At 43.5% G+C, this 19,970-nt stretch overlaps 1 protein-coding gene across 1 annotated transcript in view; it reads right to left on the bottom strand.

Annotated features, from left to right (window-relative positions):
- The window catches only part of SLC25A20 (solute carrier family 25 member 20), a 33,995-nt gene extending 14,237 nt beyond the window's left edge, over positions 1-19,758 (bottom strand). Inside the window, exons 1-4 of the mRNA XM_053302951.1 lie at positions 19,521-19,758; positions 12,677-12,769; positions 3,425-3,552; positions 210-300 (exon numbers count right to left, since the gene is read on the bottom strand). Of these exons, the coding sequence (XP_053158926.1) occupies positions 210-300; positions 3,425-3,552; positions 12,677-12,769; positions 19,521-19,637 (429 nt within the window). The 5' untranslated portion in view covers positions 19,638-19,758. The remainder of the gene's footprint in view (positions 1-209; positions 301-3,424; positions 3,553-12,676; positions 12,770-19,520) is intronic.
- Positions 19,759-19,970: the final 212 nt, after the last annotated feature.

Raw genomic sequence — 19,970 nt, 5'->3', positions numbered from 1 at the left:
TATAAGAGAATCACCACTTTGAAAGGTGCCTCTTTGCTTAGTTAGCAGGGGTCAATACCCAAACTCTGAATAATAGAGCTGCTATTTGGTTGGTGTTATGCTGACCTCTAGCTGAAAAGTGGAGGAGAACACACAGTGGATAACAAGGAGTATAAGGATGTGACACTTACTGGACTAGAGGCTGAATGGATTACTCAGGCCTCTCTTACCTGTAGAAGGCACTTGATCCTTTCTCCTGGAGCCATTATAGCAGTGGTGAACACCCCGGACAGCATGCCTGCTGCAAAGAGCTGGGGATATCTGCAGAGTAGGGCAGGGCATTAATTGTGGAATATTCATTAAAAAAACAAAAAAGGGCAAGTATATCTATGACTTAACTCCCCAGGCCTAACAGGAAAGAACTGCATTCATATTAACAGCAAAGGACTGCATTTAACAGCAGAGGACTGCATTTATATTTCTTTCCTGCAATCACACTTCCCACTGCAGCTTAAGAGAACTAAAAATATAAATCAACTACTTAAAAATCCAGTGACAAACAGGGCTGTTCATATTCACCGTAAAAAAACAATCATCAAATTATGTGTCAAGCAAGACCAATGTTTTGCACAAAAATAAATTATCTAATTAAATTATCTTTTAATTATTTTCACTTAACTTCCATCCGGTGCTTCAAAAGAAGCCCCAGGGGAGCTATCAACAATTCAAAACAATAAAAACCCATTAAAAAAAAGCAGACAGCATGAACAACCTGGATAGATTGGATTTAAACAGCCAGGAATAAATAGCAACTTATTCAATTTTCTATCCTTCCGAGAAGCTCCCTCTTCTGATCTGTGAGGCAGATTAGGTTGCAAGACAGTGGTTGGCCAAGGTCACCCAGTGAACTTCATCACTGACTGGGGATTTCAACCAGGATTTCCACAGTCCTAATCTAACACTAACCACTATTCCTCAATGACTCTTCTGAAGTACAGTATTCTGTGACTGTGTGCAAAATAGAATAAGGCATCTAAGTCCACATCCTTTTTAAAAAACAACAACCCAAAAACCTCAACGGAGGAGGGAGGGATATCAATGCGTATCTACAGGGAGGTAAACCCAGATAGTACTTGTGGTAAAGAGAACTTCAGTCAAAAAGAAGGTTGCATGTAATAGGAGAAACAGCTCGGGGGGGGGGGAATCGAACTTGTTGGGCAGGACTTTCTAGCCCCATTCAGACATTAAAAGCCAAGTGCTGTTCACAGTTACAACACCAAAAGCGGGTAGGAAGTCCCGCCCCAGCATTGTCACCCCACCCCTCGACCTCACCTTTCACAGTTACAGTAGTGTTTGTGTGAAAAGAGAAGTGTCATAACCATGATGGCAAGTGCTCCTGTGATCCGCAACCTTGGGCGATCCAGGTTGCCAGTCACAGAAGCACCTGCCGTCACAGTTACAGCTCTTCATGTAAACGCGGCTGTAACCATGAGCGGCGAGATCCAGGGGATTTATGACACCGCCAAGATGGGATTTCCTCTTTGCTTTGGGTTCTGTAATCGTGAACAGCACTTGATTTTTAACACGTGAATGATCTTATGTGGACAGATCAACTGGTAGCTTAGGAAGAAGAGGACAAAAGAATTGTCACGGTCACCACTTCCACCCTTCTTTTCTTCTTTGTTTCTTGGTCAAGTATAGCTACTGTGACAGAAGACAAGAAACTGTAATGATGGAATGTTGTAGGAAGAAACATTGGAGGTGAGCAGGAAAGGTAGTTATCGTTTTCTTCTGTGAAATGTGAATAAAATCTAAGAAGCCACAAAACAAAAACTTATCATAGCTGAGATCTCCAGTGCTTGTATCAGTGTGCTGGAGTGGGTGCACAGACAACTTGCATGTATCCTCCCTTAGGTAATCAGTTTCTGAGGCTGAAAATTACTGAGGGATTAATCCTTTTGGCCATTGTGGCTGGTGATGATGGCCGTTTTAGTTGAACAATATCTGGGGACCCAAGTTTGAGAACCGCTGCCTTAATTTGAAGGTATGATGGTATACCCTGCTAACTGGGCAAAGCGGCACCTTTTACCGTGGTGATTCTCTTTATTTAGCAGGGGGAGAGTAACTGGCCCTCTCCACCCCCAGCACAGGACCTCCAGTGATTGTTGCTGGTGTCTATTTTGTGTTTCTTTTTAGAATGTGAGCCCTCTGGGGACAGGCAGCCATCTTATTTGTTTGTTATTTCTCTGTGTAAACCACCCTGAGCCATTTTTGGAAGGGCAGTATAGAAACTGAATTAATCATCATCATCATCATCATCTATTCCTTGAATCCGCTGAAAGATCCTGCTAAGTGGGAAAAGTTTCAAATTGGTGATTCCCTTTATATTCAGCAGCAGGAGTGTAGGGATGTGCACGGACTATTTGCTGCGGTTCAGTCTGAATTTGAATTGAATTCAGACCGGACTGCAGGTATGCGAACCAGTCCAGTCAAACCGATCAGCTGGGTCAGTCAGTTCAGCTAAGCACTTGAACCGGTTCACAATCGAACCAGTTCTGCATATCCCTACAGAAGAGCAACTGGCCTGATTCAATCCCAGCACAGCATCCCTCCAGTGGCTGATGCTGGTGTCTACTTTGTGTTTCTTTCTGGATGGTGTGATTACTTAGAAGTATAACCTATTTATGTATATATGAAGCCGCCTTATACAGAGTCAGACCACTGGTCTATCTAGCTCAGTATTGCCTTCTTCAACAGTTGTTGCCCAGGGTTTCAGGCAGGGGCCTTTCTAGACCTGGAGATGCTAGGGATTGAAATTCGGCATGCAAAAATGTGCTCTATCACTGGACTACGGTACTTACTTCTAGAAGTCTTATGCCCAAACAAGTATATACAGGATCAATGCCTTCCAAATCTGGTAATCCCTATTATTATTTATTATTATTATTATTATTATTTCTATACAATTATATGCATGTTCTGGATACCCTTCGCAATTTGGAGAACTGTGGGTGTACTGTACAGATGCATACATAGTGATAAGGACAAGTCATGACTGAATGTGGGTTCTTCAGAACAGTTGCCTTGGCTTATAAATGTGATTTACGTGTTCAGGCTCACTCTTAAGAGAAAGTGTTATGAGCCTGTCATTATGCAACACATACCATACTCATCTAAAACATACTCCTTCCTAAACAGACATAGTTTTGCCTGGGAAGAGAACTGCGCAGCAACAGCCCACACAGTGTCTGTTTTTAGCCAGTGCAATCAGTCCCACGCTTCCAAGAGCCTTGAAACTTGCCAGGTTTATTCTTTTTGCTAAAAAGGAGAGAGTATATTTATAACCACTGTTGGCTGCAGTGCCAAAATGTGTAATTTTAAGTCACAGTCGGCCAGAAGCCTAGAGAACACATTCCTAAAAGGTCTGAGCAACTCCATCACTCACGTCAGAACATCGTCAGGGGTCCTCTGCTGGAGTTTCTTGCCTAAGCCAAATCCAAAGAAACAGATGGCAAACATGGGGGTCACCCCAACAATTGGAGCTGCCATTCCCTTATACAAGCCACGGACTCCCTGCAAGACACAGCAAGTTAGCAGATTACTTGATTTTCTTCATCACTTCACACCAGATGCAATTTCACTATCATGTATCAAAGACAGACACTAGTCAGACAGGCCTAACATTAGCCAGACTGCTGTGCTAAGAGAAAGATTCAAGCCTGCTTCATTCCTTTGGAGACATACATTACTACGAAATACAGGTCAGGGGTACACAGATTTTGGCCAGCTATGGGCTTGTGCACATATCTGCATTGAGGGATGATGCCGACAGTCTCCAGAGGGAGTCCTTGATTTCTCTGCTGAATTCTGTGACAACATGCCTCCAACTTGTCTTAGTGATTATAATGTTAAAGAGTCAAATGTCCAATAACTGAGGATTAGGGGTGTGTACAGATCGCATGTGGTGGTTTGGTCTGAATTCAGACAGAACCACTGCTCTGCAAACCAATTCGTCGGACCAACTGGATACCTGAAGGACCGCCAGCTCCCAAGGGTTTCTGCCCACCCAACAAGGTTGTCAGAGGGGCCTTTGCTCCCTGTGCCGACATTGAGAGAGGATAAATTATTTATTTGTTTGTTTAATATACCACCTGATCCAAAGGCTCTACATGGCTCACAAAAATAAACACAATAAAGACGAAATAAAACAAACAAAATGGCAATTTAAAAGATTCAAAGATTACTAAAAGCCAGGCTTAAAAAATGTGTCTTAAGGGCTCTTCTGAAGGCTGGTTAAGACGTTAAACCATGAATGTCTATAGGGAGCACATTCAACAACCCAGGAGCAACTACAGAGGATGCCTACTCCCGAGTCACCACCAGACGGGCTGGTGGTATATGGAGATGGACCTCTCTCAATGATCAGTCATGTATTTCTCAGCCTAACCTACCTCACAGGGTTGTTGTGAGGATAAAAATAAGCATGAGCTCCTGGGAGGAAGAGCGGGATAGAAATATTTCAATAAATAAATAAATAAATAAATAAATAAATCAATCTTAATGTGTGGTGGTGATCATGCAGAAGAAGGCACTCTCCCGGGTAACCCAGTCCTAAGCCATTTAGAGCTTTAAAGGTAATTACCAGCACTTTGTATTTTGCCTGGAAACCTATTGGTAGCCAATGCATTTGCTTTAAAACAGGCATAATATGGTTTCTCTAAGAAATCCCAGAGTACCAATCTAACCGCTGCATTTTGGACCAAGTGAACTTTCCGAACCACATACAAAGGCAGCCCCACGTAGAGTGCATTGCAGTAATTAAGCCTAGAGGTTACTAGATAGTGCACTACAGTTCTGAGATCATTATCCTCAAGGAACGGACACAGCTGTTGTATCAACCGAAGTTGATAGAAAGTGCTCCTGGCCATAGCCTTAACCTAAGAAACCAGAGTGAGGCCTGAGTCCAGAAGCACTCTCAAGCTACATACCTGTTTCTTCAGCGGGAGTGCAAACCCATCCAGAACAGGAAGATCTTTCGTGTCTCTCTAAGTATGACCCCTTACCATGAGTATCTTTGTCTTGCTTGGATTCAGCTTCAATTTATTATGAATACGAGTACAACAAATATTTATATACTACATTTCAACAGAAGTTCCCAAAGCAGTTTACATAACAAACAAATAAATAAAATGGTTCCCTGTACCCAAAGGGCTCACAATCTAAAAAATAGCATAAGACACCAGAAACACCCACAGAAGGGATGCTATGCTGGGGATTATTCCTCATCTAGTCCATTACTGCCTGTAGGCAGGCATTTAGGGGATTATGCCATTTCCTGATGATGATGTCATAGAGAAATAGATTTGGGTGTCATGAGCCTACCCTGCTCCAAACCTCCTGATGATCTCACCCAGCGGTTTCATGTAGACGTTAAAAAGCATCAGAGATAGGATGGAGCTCTGAGGAACACCATACAATAGCTCTTGTTAGTCTATCTCCAAGCGACACCATATGGAATCTACCAGAGAGATAGGAACAGAACCACTGCAAAGCATTACCACCTATTCCCGATTTTCAACACTGATTTTCAAAAAGGGATCCAGGGACAATCCGGGAAATGACAGGCCGGTTAGCTTAATTTCTGTTCCAGGAAAATTGATGGAAAGCATCTTCAAGGATAAAATAGTTAAGCACATAGAAGAACAGGCCCTGCTGGGGGAGAACCAGCATGGCTTCTGCAAAGGTAAACCTTGCCTCACGAAACTTTTGGAGTTCTTTGAGAGGGTCAATAAGTGTGTGGATCAAGGTGATCCAGTTGACATAGTATACCTGGACTTTCAAAAAGCTTTCAACAAAGTTCCTCATCAAAGACGCTTGAGAAAACTTAGCAGTCATGGGATAAGGGGACAAGTACATGTGTGGATTACTAACTGGTTGAAGGACAGGAAACAAAGAGTAGGTATAAATGGAGAGTTTTCACAATGGAGGAAAAGGATCTGTACTGGGACCGGTGCTTTTTAATTTATTCTTATATGATCTAGAAGTTGAGGTAAGCAGCGAGGTGGCCAGATTTGCAGATGATACCAAACTATTTAGGGTAGTGAAATCCAAAATAGATTGCAAGGAGCTCCACAAGGATCTCTCCAAACTGTGAGTGGGCAACAAACTGGCAAATGTGGTTCAATGTTAGCAAGTGTAAAGTGATGCACATTGGGACGAAAAACCCCAACTTCAAGTATACGTTGATGGGATCTGAGCTGCCGGTGACTGACCAGGAGAGGGATCTTGTGGTTGTGGTTGACAGCTCGTTGAAAGTGTTTCAATGTATTGCAGTTGTGAAAAAGGCCAATTCCAATCATTAGGAAGGGAATTGGAAAAAAACTTTTTATAAAGTATTTTAATTGGTTTTAAATGGTTTTAATTGTTTTTGAATTGTTTTTATATTGTTTTTAGCACTGTGCTTTGAATTGTGTGCTTTTATGTCTTGCCTAGAGCACCTTTCTTATAAGGCAAGGCAACAACACCTAGGGCTATTTAGTTTAGAAAAGAGACGAATGTGGGGAAACATGATAGAGGTCTATAAAATCATACATGATGTGGAGAAAGTGGATAGATAGAAAATTTCCTCCCTCTCACATAACACTAGAACCAGGGGTCATCCCATGAAATTGATTGCCAGCAAATCTAGCACCAACAAACGGAAGTACTTTTTCACACAACGTATGATCAACTTGTAGAATTTTCTGCCACAAGATGTGGTGACAGCCAACAACCTGGATGGCTTTAAGAGGGGTTTGGATAACTTCATGGAGGAGAAGTCTATCATTGGCACTAGTCAGAGGGCTATAGGCCACCAGCCTCAGTGGCAGGATGCCTCTGAGTAGCAGGGGAGTAATAGCAGGAGAGAGGTTGTGCCCTCAACTGCTGCCTGTAGGCTTCCAGAGGCATCTGGTCAGCCACTGTGTGAACCAGGATGCTGGACTAGATGGGCCATGGGCCTGATCCAGCAGGGCTGTTCTTATGTTCTTATCCCCCAGATGATCCAGAAGGATACCATGGTCGATAATATCAAAAATCACAGATAGGTCCAAAAGAACCAACAGAATCACACTCCCTCTGTCCATTCCTTGATAGAGATTATCCATCAGGCTGACCAGGGCTGTCACCACCCCAGAGCCTGCTCTAAAGCCCGTTTGAAATGGAACTAGATAACAGTATCTTCCAAAACTGCCTGGAGTTGATAAGCCACCACCCTCTCAATCACCTTGCCCACTCAAGGGACGTTGGAGACTGCCCTATAATTATCCATCACCGACAGATCTAGGGCAGGCTATTTAAGTAAAGGTCTCACAATTGCCTCCTTCAAACATGGAAGCAACCTACCCTCCCTCAGTGAAGCATTTATGATGTCAACTAGGCCATCTTAAACAACCTCCCTGCTAGATGTCATAAGTCACACTGGGCATTGATCCAAAGGACAAGTGATAGGTCAAACAGTTCCAAGGAACTTATCCACATCCTTAGTCACAAATTGAAACTGATCCATTCTAACTGGACCAGAGGTGCTACTGGACACCTCTACAATTGACCCCGCCAAAACCATGAAGTCCAAGTGCAAGATATTTTATCAGTAAAAAAGTTGTCAGAAGCATCACAGCAGGATCATGAAAAATCCAGATCTAATTTCAGAGAGGAGGGAACCTGAATCAATCCCCTTACAACTCTGAACAATTCTGCGGGAAGTGAACATAATACTTGTAGAATAGAATTGCTTCTTCAGTGCGTGCATTGCCACAAAATAAGCCTTGGGCTTTATGTTGTGTCTTGTTGGAGTTAAGTCAAGTCTTCTTCCACTTACACTCTAGTCTTCTCTCTTGCCGCTTCAGCTCCCATAGATGTTCAGTGTACCATGCAGCCAGTTTTGAAGCAGAACATAGAAGACACTTAGGGGCGATAGAGGGCTTACCAGGGCAGTAGGCACTATTCCAGGTCTCTATCAGGGCATAAACAGAATCACCAGCAGAACCAAGTCTAAAAACCTCCAAGGCCTATAGGATCCAATAGCCTTCTTGGGTGAACCATCCTAATAGGTCCTGAAAAGTTGGGTTGTGGCCACAACACCAACCTTAACCAGACGGTAGTCCATTCATGACAAAGTATCTCTTGTCAGTATCTCCATGACAAAGGAGATACTTTAGGAGTCTCCACCCACTTTTAGGATCCAGCCTTTTAGGATCGACCGTCAACAGTAAAGGATCCAGCAGTCAAGAAATAGGTCGTAGACTCGTACTTAGTAGGGTTTCAATGAAGGCCTTGGAAAGGATATTTAGATGCCGTGTTGTGACTATATCTATACAGATTAGAACTGTTCAGACAATGGTTTTTCCCATGACACTCTATGGATGTGAAAGCTGGACTTTGAAGAAGCAAGATAGAAAAAGCATTGACGCTTTTGAACTTTGGTGCTGGAGAAGACTTTTGAGGATACCATGGACAGCCAGGAAAACAAAAATGGATCATAGAACAAATCAATCCAGAATTTTCGCTTGAGGCACAAATGACCAGGCTCAAACTATCATACTTTGGACATTTTATGCAAAGAACCAGCTCCCTTGAGTGGTCTATTGTGCTGGGGAAAGTTGAAGGAAATAGAAGAAGACGACGACCAGCAGCAAGGTGGATGGACTCGATTATGACAGCAATGAATGTACCACTGAGAGACATTAAAGGCCAAGTTGAAGACAGATCATCCTGGAGAGAATCTATCTATGTGGTCTCTAAGAGTCGACACCAACTTGACGGCACTTAACCAATCAAATCAATCAACTCACTGAACACCAACCTGATCTGAGCAAAAGACCAAATCAAGAGTGTTACCAGCAGTGTGTGTTAGCCCCGTGATCAATTGGGATAGGCCATAGTTGTCATAGCTGCTATGAACTCCTGAGCTGCACCAGACAATGTGGCTGTCTTATATTCAGCAACGGGATAACAAGTGATCTTATTCTTCCAAGCATAGTGTCCCTCCCAGTTGCTGGTAGTTCCACTTTTAGATTGTCTTTTAGATTGTGAGCCCTTTTGGGATAGTGAACCAATTTCTCATTCCTTTCACTATGTAAGACACTGAGTGAATTTTCTGTTGACAATTATTATGTGAAAAGTTCAACAATTTTCACACTGACTCAAGAACTCTGTGGGGGAAACCACCATAATGCAGCAACTTGATACTTTTTGACTTACCAAGTAAGTTGTGTGTGTTTTTTTTAAACCAACTTGGTACATTTGCTACATGTTTGAACATTAAGGTTGTTAAGGCAACCAAAATCCCTGGGGGCTAGGGAGGGCTGCGGGGTGGGGGGAGGCAGGAGTATACCTACCTTCCCCCACATGAGTAGCGGACTACGTGCCCACACGATCGGAGTTGACTGCAATAGTGAACTTGAGGAGGAAGTCCTCCAGCTTCCCACAATGCATTGCGTGGGCAGTGGAGAGGTTGCCTGTGTTAATGCAGTAGCTCCCGGATTCTTGGCCACTCTATGGGTGGCATTCTGTGCTTTAGAGCAAGTCAGGCTGCCAGGAGCTGCTGCAAACAGCCTCAATCACACACACTATTGGGGCTGTCGAAGTAAGATGGAGCTTTGCCCCTTTTACCTTTGTTAAAGGTTAAGTTCAAGAACAGGGTAGCCCTGCTCTGGAGCATCAGGGTAGGAGAGGGTCCCATGGCTCCACACAAACCTCACTGCCCAAGTTTTCCCGCTCCTACCCTGCTGTGGCTGGTTGTGTGAATGACCTCATTGTCATGTATTAATAGGCAAGTGGGAGTCATACCGTTCCACAACAACTATGTACAAGATGGTGTGTCAGCAAGACTCTCCCTTTTACAAATGCAATTCTAAGCATCGTAGAAATCAATGGGACTCACAAGTAAAAGCATCTAGAGTCGAAGACAAGCACTTCCAAGCAGAAGCCCAAAATATTTGCTGCTAGATTTACACTTGTTCTCAAACTATTGAAATAGTTTGGGGGTGGGAGGGGGGGGAAGAGTGCGTAGCCTGATCATGGTAACTTGCTCTAGACAGAGGGCCACAAAATTTGGCTTGGGTTTTGGTTTGCAACATTTTTTCCAAACAAAATGTGTAGCTGACAGAACCCCACCCCTACCCCAACAGGCAAGGGGGCAAGGTCTTATCATGACACTTTACTGAATTCCTGAGGTGCTTCAAACATCTCCCAAGCAAAATGTGAGGTTTTATTTATTTATTTATGATTTGATTTGATTTGATTTGTATACCGCCCTTCCAAAATGGCTCAGGGCAGTTTACAATTAAAACACACCACTAAAACAGTAAAGAGCTAAAACAAATTAAAAAACAATATAACAATTAACAATTTAAAAACATTTTAAAACAACAATTAAACAATTACAATGATTAAAAACCCCAAAATCGGGTTTTGAATTTTAAAATAAACCAGAAATTAAAACCCTCACAATTTAGGAAGCTGAGAAAGCTTGGGTGAAAAGATGGATTTTCAGGTGTTTTTTGAAAATTGCCAGAGATGGGGAGGATCGCATCCCAGCAGGGAGCGCATTCCACAATCTCGGGGCAGCAACCGAGAAGGCCCGTCTCTGTGTCGCCACCAAATGAGTTGGCGATAACTGGAGACGGACCTCCTCAGATGACCTCAGAGGGCGGTGGGGCTCATAACGAAGAAGACGCTCTCTTAGGTACTCAGGGCCTAAGCCATTTAGGACTTTGTATATAACTAGCACTTTGTATTTTGTCCGGAAACCTATTGGCAGCCAGTGTAACTCCATCAGTAAAGGAGTAACATGGTCTCTCAGAGATGTCCCAGAGACCAACACGGCTGCCGTGTTCTGAACCAACTGAAGTTTCCGGACTATGTACAAAGGCAGGCCCACGTAGAGTGCATTAGAAAAGTCCAGTCTGGAGGTTACCAGCAGATGTACCACAGTTTTGAGGTCATTGATCTCGAGAAATGGGCACAGCTGGCGTATCATCCGGAGTTGATAGAAAGCACCCCTGGCCACCACCTCAACCTGAGAAACCAGGGAGAGGTGTGAATCCAGAAGTACTCCCAGACTGCGAACCTGTTCCTTTTGGGGAAGCATGACCCCCATCTAGAAGAGGCAGATCAAAATCGTCTCTAGAGTTCTGACCCCGCACAATAAGTACCTCCGTCTTATCTGGATTCAGCTTCAGTTTATTCTCCCTCATCCAGTCCATTACTGCTTCCAGGCAGGCATTTAGGGAGGATATGCCAGCTCCTGGAGAAGTTAACATGGAGAAGTAGATCTGGGTGTCATCAGCGTACTGGTAACACCCAGCTCCAAATCCCCTGATGATCTCTCCCAGCGGTTTCATGTAGATGTTAAAAAGCATTGGAGAAAGTACGGAGCCTTGAGGGACACCATACTTAAGCTCAGATTTTGAAGAGCAACAGTCTCCAATCGACACCATATGGAATTTATCCGAGAGGTAGGAGTGGAACCACTGTAAAACAGTGCCTCCTACACCCAACACCCTCAGACGTTCCAGAAGGATACTATGGTCAATAGTATCAAAAGCCGCCAAGAGATCCAAAAGGACCAACAGAGTCACACTTCCTCCGTCAATTGCCAATTGGAGATCATCCATCAGGCCGACCAAGGCAGTCTCCACCCCATAGCCCACCCCAAAACCAGTTTGAAATTGGTTTAGAAGAATCCCGCTGAGGTTTAGTTCAGGAGGAAGCCTGGAATTCATCTGTGTCATGTAGCACTTCCCAAGGTGCCAAGAGTGCCTCCAAAGCACTGCACAACCAAGTGAAGTCCCAGGTCTCCTCCCAGGTGTTGAGAATCCCTGCACTTGCACTGCACTTCCAAGCAGCAGGCCCATAGCCAGCTGGTGGCATGGTGTGTACCTGCCACACCAAAAAATTCTCTTTCCTCCCCAGCCTCACTGACTGTTTTCACTGAACATTCTCTATCCTGTCTCCCGACTTCTGCAATCCCTCCCCCCCATTTTTTTTGAGACTGGTTACAGGCCTGCCAAGCAGTCTTGGGAGCCAGCACTAAATGTTTGCCCTGGAAGCTGCAGCACATAAAAAGGTAAAGTGTGCCCTTCAGTCACTGTCAACTCCTGGCGACCACAGAGCCCTGTGTTATTTCTTTGGTAGAATACAGGAGGGGTTTACCATTGCCTCCTCCCGCACAGTTTGAGATGATGTCTTTCAGCATCTTCCTATATCGCTGCTGCCTGATATAGGTGCTTCCCATAGTCTGGGAAACATACCAGCGGGGATACGAACCGGAAACCTCACACTTGCTAGGTAAGTCATTTCCCACTGTGCCATTAGGTGGCTGCAGCACATATATCTAATTAAATCCCATACCTAATATCCTAATCTTTCTCAAGCATTCTGGAAAACACAAGGATTCCAAAGATTCCAAATTCCCTCTCCTGAACAGTGGTAGATGTCTGATGTTCAAAAAGAAATTTGTCTAAAAACTGGATAATTTTACCTGTCAAGAAGAAAGTCATTTTTAAGGACTTGAGCTTGAACCATCTGAGTTGATAACCCAGGAACATATCAGGATCTCATGGGAGGCATCATTCCCACGCAGTTTTATTACACTGTAAAGGTACATGAAGAACTGACATTTCTGACAGGCATTGCAACTGAACTGACATAATACCTCTTGAACAAGAGTCTTCTTGAAGCAGTCAAAGGTCCCAGCATAGAGTAGAGACTGTCCTGGCAAAGGTTTTGGTTGAGTCTGGAGTCTGACCTGCAAAACAAATAGAAAAAAAATATAAGGAATAAAGGAGTTTTCTCTTATGATTGGGCCCATTTAATTATAAAATTGGTTTCAAGAGGAAATGGTGAGTTTGGTGGAGAAATGGCCCACAGTTCCAACTGCCTGCCCGACATTTCCCTCTTCCTCTCACATATTTTTTTTCCTTTTCCTCTCCAAACCAGCCCTCTAACTGGAGAGAAAGAGTGCTTGACTGGCGGTGGCAGGGGTGGGGGGTGGGCAAGGAAAGATAGTTAACCTGCATACTTGCCCACAGGCAATTCTCATTATCAAGTATTCAGATGGATGCTTAATTGTAAGGTTAAAGAAGATTGACTAAAGCAGCCTCCCTCTAACAATGCTTGGCTGGAGCCATGGACAATCTCTCCCCAAATCCAGACCTGGCAGAAAGTCTGACCTAACATGAGGCCCCTACAGAACAGAAAGCAAGGTTTTCTTAGCAGAGTTGCCTGTCTCTGCTTTGGGCCTTTAACAACAGACCAATGTGCAGAGAGACATTCATTTGTCTTCATAGGAAGCTGCCTTATACCAAGTCAGACTATTGCGTCTATGAGAGCCAGCGTGGTGTAGTGGTTAGAGTGCTGGACTAGGACCGGGGAGACCCGAGTTCAAAAATCCCCATTCAGCCATGATACTTGCTGGGTGACTCTGGGCCAGTCACTTCTCTCTCAGCCTAACCTACTTCACAGGGTTGTTGTGAGGAGAAGCCTAAGTATGTAGTACACCACTCTGGGCTCTTTGGAGGAAGAGCGGGCTATAAATGTTAATAATAATAATAATAATTAATAATGCCTCATCTAGCGCAGTATTGTCTACATCAGGGATTTTCAATGTTGGGTCCCCAGATGTTACTGGACTCCCATAATCCTCAGCCTCAGTGGCCTTTGGCTGGGGATTATGGAGTTGAAGTCCAATAACATCTGGGGACCCTGGTCTGCACTGAGTGGCAGCAACTCCTCAAGGTTTCAGACAGGTGTCTCTTCCAGCCCTACTTGGAAATGCCAGGGATTGAACCTGGGACCTTCTGCAAGCAAGCAGATGCTCCATACCTGAGCTATGACCCCCATCCCCTAAGGAAAATATCTTACAGAACACAGTGCTCACATGTAGTCACTCATCCAATAGCAAATCAGGGCAGACTATGTTTAGCAAAGGGGACATGCTTGCTCCTGCAAGACCTACAGTACCCGGTATTCCCATCCAAATACTAACCAGGCCTGACCCTGGTTAGCTTCCAAGATCAGATGAGCTCAGGTGTGTTGGTATGGCCATAGGCTGTAGTATGGCCATAAGCTATACAGTCATGTTGTGAAAAGCTTTATCTGTTGATTTCTGAAGAGCAAGCAGCTGTTAAAAGGCATAGCAGCAAGTCAGGCCAGTTGGCAACCATAATCTCCTGGTGGAAAATAAAAGAGTTAGGCAGTTTCTGGAGACTGGAGCAAATGGTGGGAAGACCAGAATAAGGAGGCCAGGACAGAGCACTGAGAATGAAAAGGGGTGGGAGGGGCGGGTCACCAAAGGTCTCTTGCCCATGACCCACAAATAGCCTAGATCCAGCTGTGAAACTGGCAGCAAACATGCCTTAGCAGTCAGCACAGTGGCCCAGGCCTATCACCAGTTTCTAGCTGAGGGGAGAAGGGGGCTCCACATGATCTGGCCCAGCGTCTCGCAAAGCTTATGAGAGTGATTCAGCTCTAGAATTAGTTATAAAATGTATATGCTGCTTTCCTGTAAAATGCTCAAGGTGGCAAACAAAGAAAGATAAAATGATCAAGAGCAATACAACAAGATTAAAAAGTCTCTGTTGCAAAAACAGAAGCCACAAAAGCCAGAAAAGAAAACCTAGAAGCCCCCCATAAACCCTATTCAGGCATTACATTGTATGTACAATCAGGTGTTTGTACACATGTACATGAATGTCTTTGTGTGAATGACTGTATGTACGTTCATTTTAAAAGTGAACCCAGATACAAATACAACAAATGCATGGTACAAATAGGAAGTTTACTACTGTACATGCTTTCAACATAACTTGTGAATAACTGCATGTGTGTACTGCATGTGCAAACATTGCACACAGCTTGAATGTACATTGAACATAATGTGTGTTTAGGAGAGGAGGGCTGGTTTTATTTTATTTTATTTACATATTTTTATACCACCCAAAACTTATGTCTCTTGTCTTGTGGTAGCAAGCATGTCTTGTCCCCCTAGCTAAGCAGGGTCTGCTCTGGTTGCATTTGAATGGGAGACCACCAGTGTTCTCTCTAAGGCATGTGCTCATGTCTGTGCTCACAAGTTTTTTTTATGTCTGCTCAGTTAATTTTAGATCCCGCTCAGGTTGAATCAGGAAGGCCCCACTCTGAATGCATGTGTGCACACACTGCCTTGATGCTTCCGCCCAGAACAAAACTCATTCCGCAGACAGATGGGAAAAAATTAGAGAGAACACTGGAGACCACAAGTTAGCACTGTAAGATATTCCCATCAGTGTATGGAGCCGCTTTGGGAAGAGCAGAAGGTTTCAAGTTCCCTCCCACTGGCTTCTCCAAGATAAGGCTGAGATTCCTGCCTGCAACCTTGGAGAAGCCACTGCCAGTCTGTGTAGACAATACTGAGCTAGATAGACCAATGGTCTGACTCAGTATATGGCAGCTTCCTATGTTACTATGTGTGAATGGTGTTATACTCATTCACTGAGGAACTTAAACTCATGGCTTAAGAGATATTAAAGCCTCAAATTTGGAACATAGGAAGCTGTCATATACAGAGTCATCCGCTCTGTATTGTCTGCACAGATTGGCAGTGGCTTCTCCAAAGTTACAGGCAGGAATCTCTCTCAGCCCTATCTTGGCTGTGCCAGAGAGGGAACCTGGGACCTTCTGCATGCAGATGCTCTTCCCAGAATGGCCCCATCCCCTAAGGGAAATCACTTACAGTGCTCACAAAGGCAGTCTCCCATTCATATGCAATCAGCATGGACCCTGCTTAGCAAAGGGGACAAGTCATGCTTGCTACTACAAGGCTAGATCTCCTCCATTTGCAGAAGGAATTAATTGTGTTGCTATTAATATCAAGAAAATTTAAAGTTGCCCTTAACTGGAAAAAAGACCACCAGGAATAAGAGAACTGTTAAAAAAGGGTGGTGGGGGGGAAGAATCCTAATAAAGGAAAAACCATCCTCACAAATTAATGCATGTTTGAATATGAATTAGAAAAATTGTTTTTTTAGAAAGATTGATTCCTTTTCTTAATTTTATTGACAATTCTAAGTCCACTTAGACTAGGCCAGAGCGGTTAAGGGTGATATTTATAATGTGAAATATTTAAGCTTAAAATAGTATGGATATTTTCTGTGCCCTATTTTGTTTATAATTTGTTTGCTAGTTTTACATGATCCATTGTTTATTATAAAGTGTTGTGTGCTTTAAATGAAAAATATAAAATAGTTTTTAAAATTATTTATTGAGGAAATGCCCACCTAAACAAAAAGATTTTGACCTAGTAATAGAAAACAGCCAATGAGGGGACCATATGGATTTCCAGCAATCTTCTAGAAGACAGTGGCTGACATCCTGACTAAATTTACTTGAGCAAGTCCCACTGAAAGGACAAATTAGGCATGCCTAGCTTGTCCTTTTAATTTCAATGAGACTTCTTCAAGAAAATTTAGCCAGGATGTCAGTTAATTTTTAGAAGAGGCATGATTCTCTGTTCCTTGTTATTGTTTTAATAAATTAATTCATTAAAACATACTTTTAACAATATTTGGTTGGTCGACCGGCATGAACACACCAAAGAAAAACTACTTAAGAAAACAAGAGCTTGGCACTGGCCAGGCCCATCTGGATGTCTTAGACATCTGTAACATCCATTTGTTGAGGTAGAGACTGGCACTGAGGTAAAGAGAACCATTATCGAGCTCTTTTGGCTAGGACAAAACAACATCACTATCTGATCACATTCTCTGAAACAAAGTTAGTTGTTTTAAATGATTAAGCTGAGATGTGAAGAACAAATGATCCAAATCCCTTTCAAAATCTGAAGACAGAATGCTAATCTAATCCTCATCTAATGATTAACTGGCAGGATCATATAAGGGCAAAGATCATTGTCCTTTGTCTCCCACCAAGCACTTCCAAACCACCTGATTAAGCTGAAAATGGAAACCAGTGACATTTGGAAAACAGGCTTAAAGGGGTTTCATATAGAAAATCTGTAAGGAGCGAACACAACACTGTAAATTAGTCAACCCTAGTAAACAGCTGGGTGCTTCTATATAAACAAAATAAATAAATATTCTACGCCAAAGTTAACTCAAGTTCTGAGTTAAGAAAAGCTGAAGTTGAAGATTTATATCTTTATTTGCTTAGTTTGCCTAGGTTATTCTGCTTCTGTCAGTTGTGGAAAGGGGGAAGGAGTTATGGAAGATACCGGCTGAAAATCCTCCTTAGTCTCCCACCCCCAGCCTCTATGACTTCATCCAAGCATTGCCTACACCAGGGGTAGGCAACCTTCGCTCTCCAGCTGTTGTTGAACTATAACTCCCTTCATCCCCAGCCGCAATAAATGGTTTTTGAACTACAACCCCCATCATCCCCAGCCAGCCACAATAAACTGTGGCTGCAGGTAATGGGAGTTGTAGTTCAAAACAGCTAGAGAGCCAAGGTTATCTACCCTGGCCTACACGCACACACACACACAAACTTAAAACCTTAGGATGCTGAATTCCACACTCAATTTCCAATTATTATTTTGCGCAGAATTCACACAGAACTGCCAAAGGGATGGCACCAAATAGCTTTGCTGAGATTAGCCTCCCTACAGCACCTCCACCCTAATCAATACTCCTCATCAAAAGTCAGTCAGAGTATAATAGATCACACCAACATTTCTGACAACAGATTTGTCCTGTTCTTTCTCCCAGGTCTGAAGAATAATTTGGAGAAACAAGCAGGAAGTTCCTGTACCCCGAAGCAATTTCTGTCCTAAGCACACAGACTACAATTAGAGACCTCCCAGAGTCCCAGCACTCTTTGGAACTATGCAAAATGTCTGGGAGATTATCATGCTAAACTACAGTGTTGCCATTGAAGTCCAATAAACCACAAACAATCCCTAGAAGTATAGATGTGAAAGGGAAACAACTCTGGCCAGGAGGATTTGGACCCAAAACACTTTAATGAAAACAAATTGTCTAACCTTGCCTCCGCAAACAAAAAAGAAACCTGCTGATTCACTGGGATCACTTTATGCACAGCCTATAAAGACATGAAGGGACCTATACATCTACAGAGACTGTTCTCAGTAGTCCATCACAATAACTACTGTCCTCAGTAGTTCATCACAAGTACATGGGGCTGCCTTTTAAATGCTTTCTCTGCAGTTGCCTAGCAGTTGTGCAGTACCTTAGATTCACTAAAGTTAATGCTCAAACATCTTCCAGATACACCATAACTTTGTTACAGCCTTTTTTGTTCTAGTTACAGCCATTAAACTAAGACAAAGGTTAGCTGAGAATTTCTTATTTATTAATTTATTTATTACATTTATATCCCACTCTTCCTCCAAGGAGCCCAGAGCAGTGTACTACATACTTGAGTTTCAACAACCTATGAAGTAGGTTAGGCTGAGAGAGAAGTGGCTGGCCCAGAGTCACCCAGCTAGTATCATGGCTGAATGGGGATTTGAACTCGAGTCTCCCTGGTCCTAGTCTAGCACTCTAACCACTACACCATGCTGGCTCCATATGTGAAGATGGGGCAGAATTCTTATCATCAGTATTTTATAGAGAGACTAAGTTAGTCATAATTAAGACCCACTGAAATGAACAGAACAAAGCTAGCCATAACTACTAGTCTCATTGATTTCAACAGTGCTCAGTCATTACTAGTCATTACTAACTAGTCTGGATGTTGCCCAATAATTTTAGTTTGCAATTCAGGTTTTTAAATTGTTGCAACCTTCCATTGCTAATTATTATAATGCAAATGCAAGATGAAGAACTGAAATAGGACAGCATACAAGTACATACGTGTGTGTGCCCACCACTCCGTTATATTTGCACGCTTGAGGAATTCTTCATATGTCAATTTACCAAAGGGCATAATCACAGTCACACAAGCACTCCCTGGTTCAGTGTAGAACACTGATGACAACCCAGCAATATTCCACTGCATTCTGTTAACAGGAATGTATAGGTATAGCTTTTACTTCATTTTTACTGCTTTTTTTGCTTGTATTTTCAGCAACGGCACCTCATGCTATATTGAGTTCCGCACTGATAGAAGACCAAATTGGAAGCCATAACATGACACTCGTATTATCCTAAGGACCCAACAATGTTCATTATACAAATGTGGGACGGCGCTATAGAACACAGAAAACATCGGACACTTCGAACTTCTTCAGCTCTGCTCTCTGTCACTGTGAAACTAGCCTATATACATTCCAGTTCCGAGTATGTTCTGAACATAACATGCCGGAGACTGGTTTCAAGTATTATTCCACGCAATGCGCTATGGAGGCTATAGCTTTCTCGAGCCCGCCACGTTCGAAATAGATCGAGAAAAATCGCTCATTGGGCTTCTTTCCGCGCGATGCATGCGGGGAGTGGTAGTTCATTGACCCCTTCTCGCCTGACGAGGTCTTTCCCTTCCCAGCCCAGCGCGCGCGGTGCATATCGGGTTTTGTAGTCCCCAGCTCCCAGTCGCTCCCCCTTCACCTTGATGGTGTCCAACGGATGCCCCACGAAAACTAAACAGACACCCCCGAAACCACCCGCGAAGAAGTTCTTCAGGGGGCTGATGGGCGCCTGAGACGGCTTTTTTTGTTCCGCCATTGCTGCTCCAGAGGCGAGACCGTCCTGTCCTGCCTCCCGCCTCGCTGCTTGGAACGACCTTTCCCCTCCCCGACCAGTCTCGGCTGGGAGGAGAGAGCGAGAGGCGGGCTTCCCAGACGCCTAGAGAGGCCACAACTCTTCCTGCTCCTACATGTACTGATCATAGAGATTTATTTCTTTTAAGACGAGCGAAGGCGGATTGAGGCCCCCGGCTCGCTAGTCTTATTTCGAATGTCCGTCCTATGCTGGTCTACTCAGAAAGAATGTCTATAAAGTTCGATGGTGCTTATTCCCAAGTAAAAAATAGATAGGGTTGAAGCTTCATAGCAAATA

The sequence above is a fragment of the Hemicordylus capensis genome, chromosome 2 (assembly GCF_027244095.1).
Source record: "Hemicordylus capensis ecotype Gifberg chromosome 2, rHemCap1.1.pri, whole genome shotgun sequence".
NCBI classification, from domain to species: Eukaryota; Metazoa; Chordata; class Lepidosauria; order Squamata; family Cordylidae; genus Hemicordylus; species Hemicordylus capensis.
The sequence above is the reverse complement of the archived record's forward strand: the minus strand, read 5'-3'. Positions and strand labels throughout refer to the sequence as shown.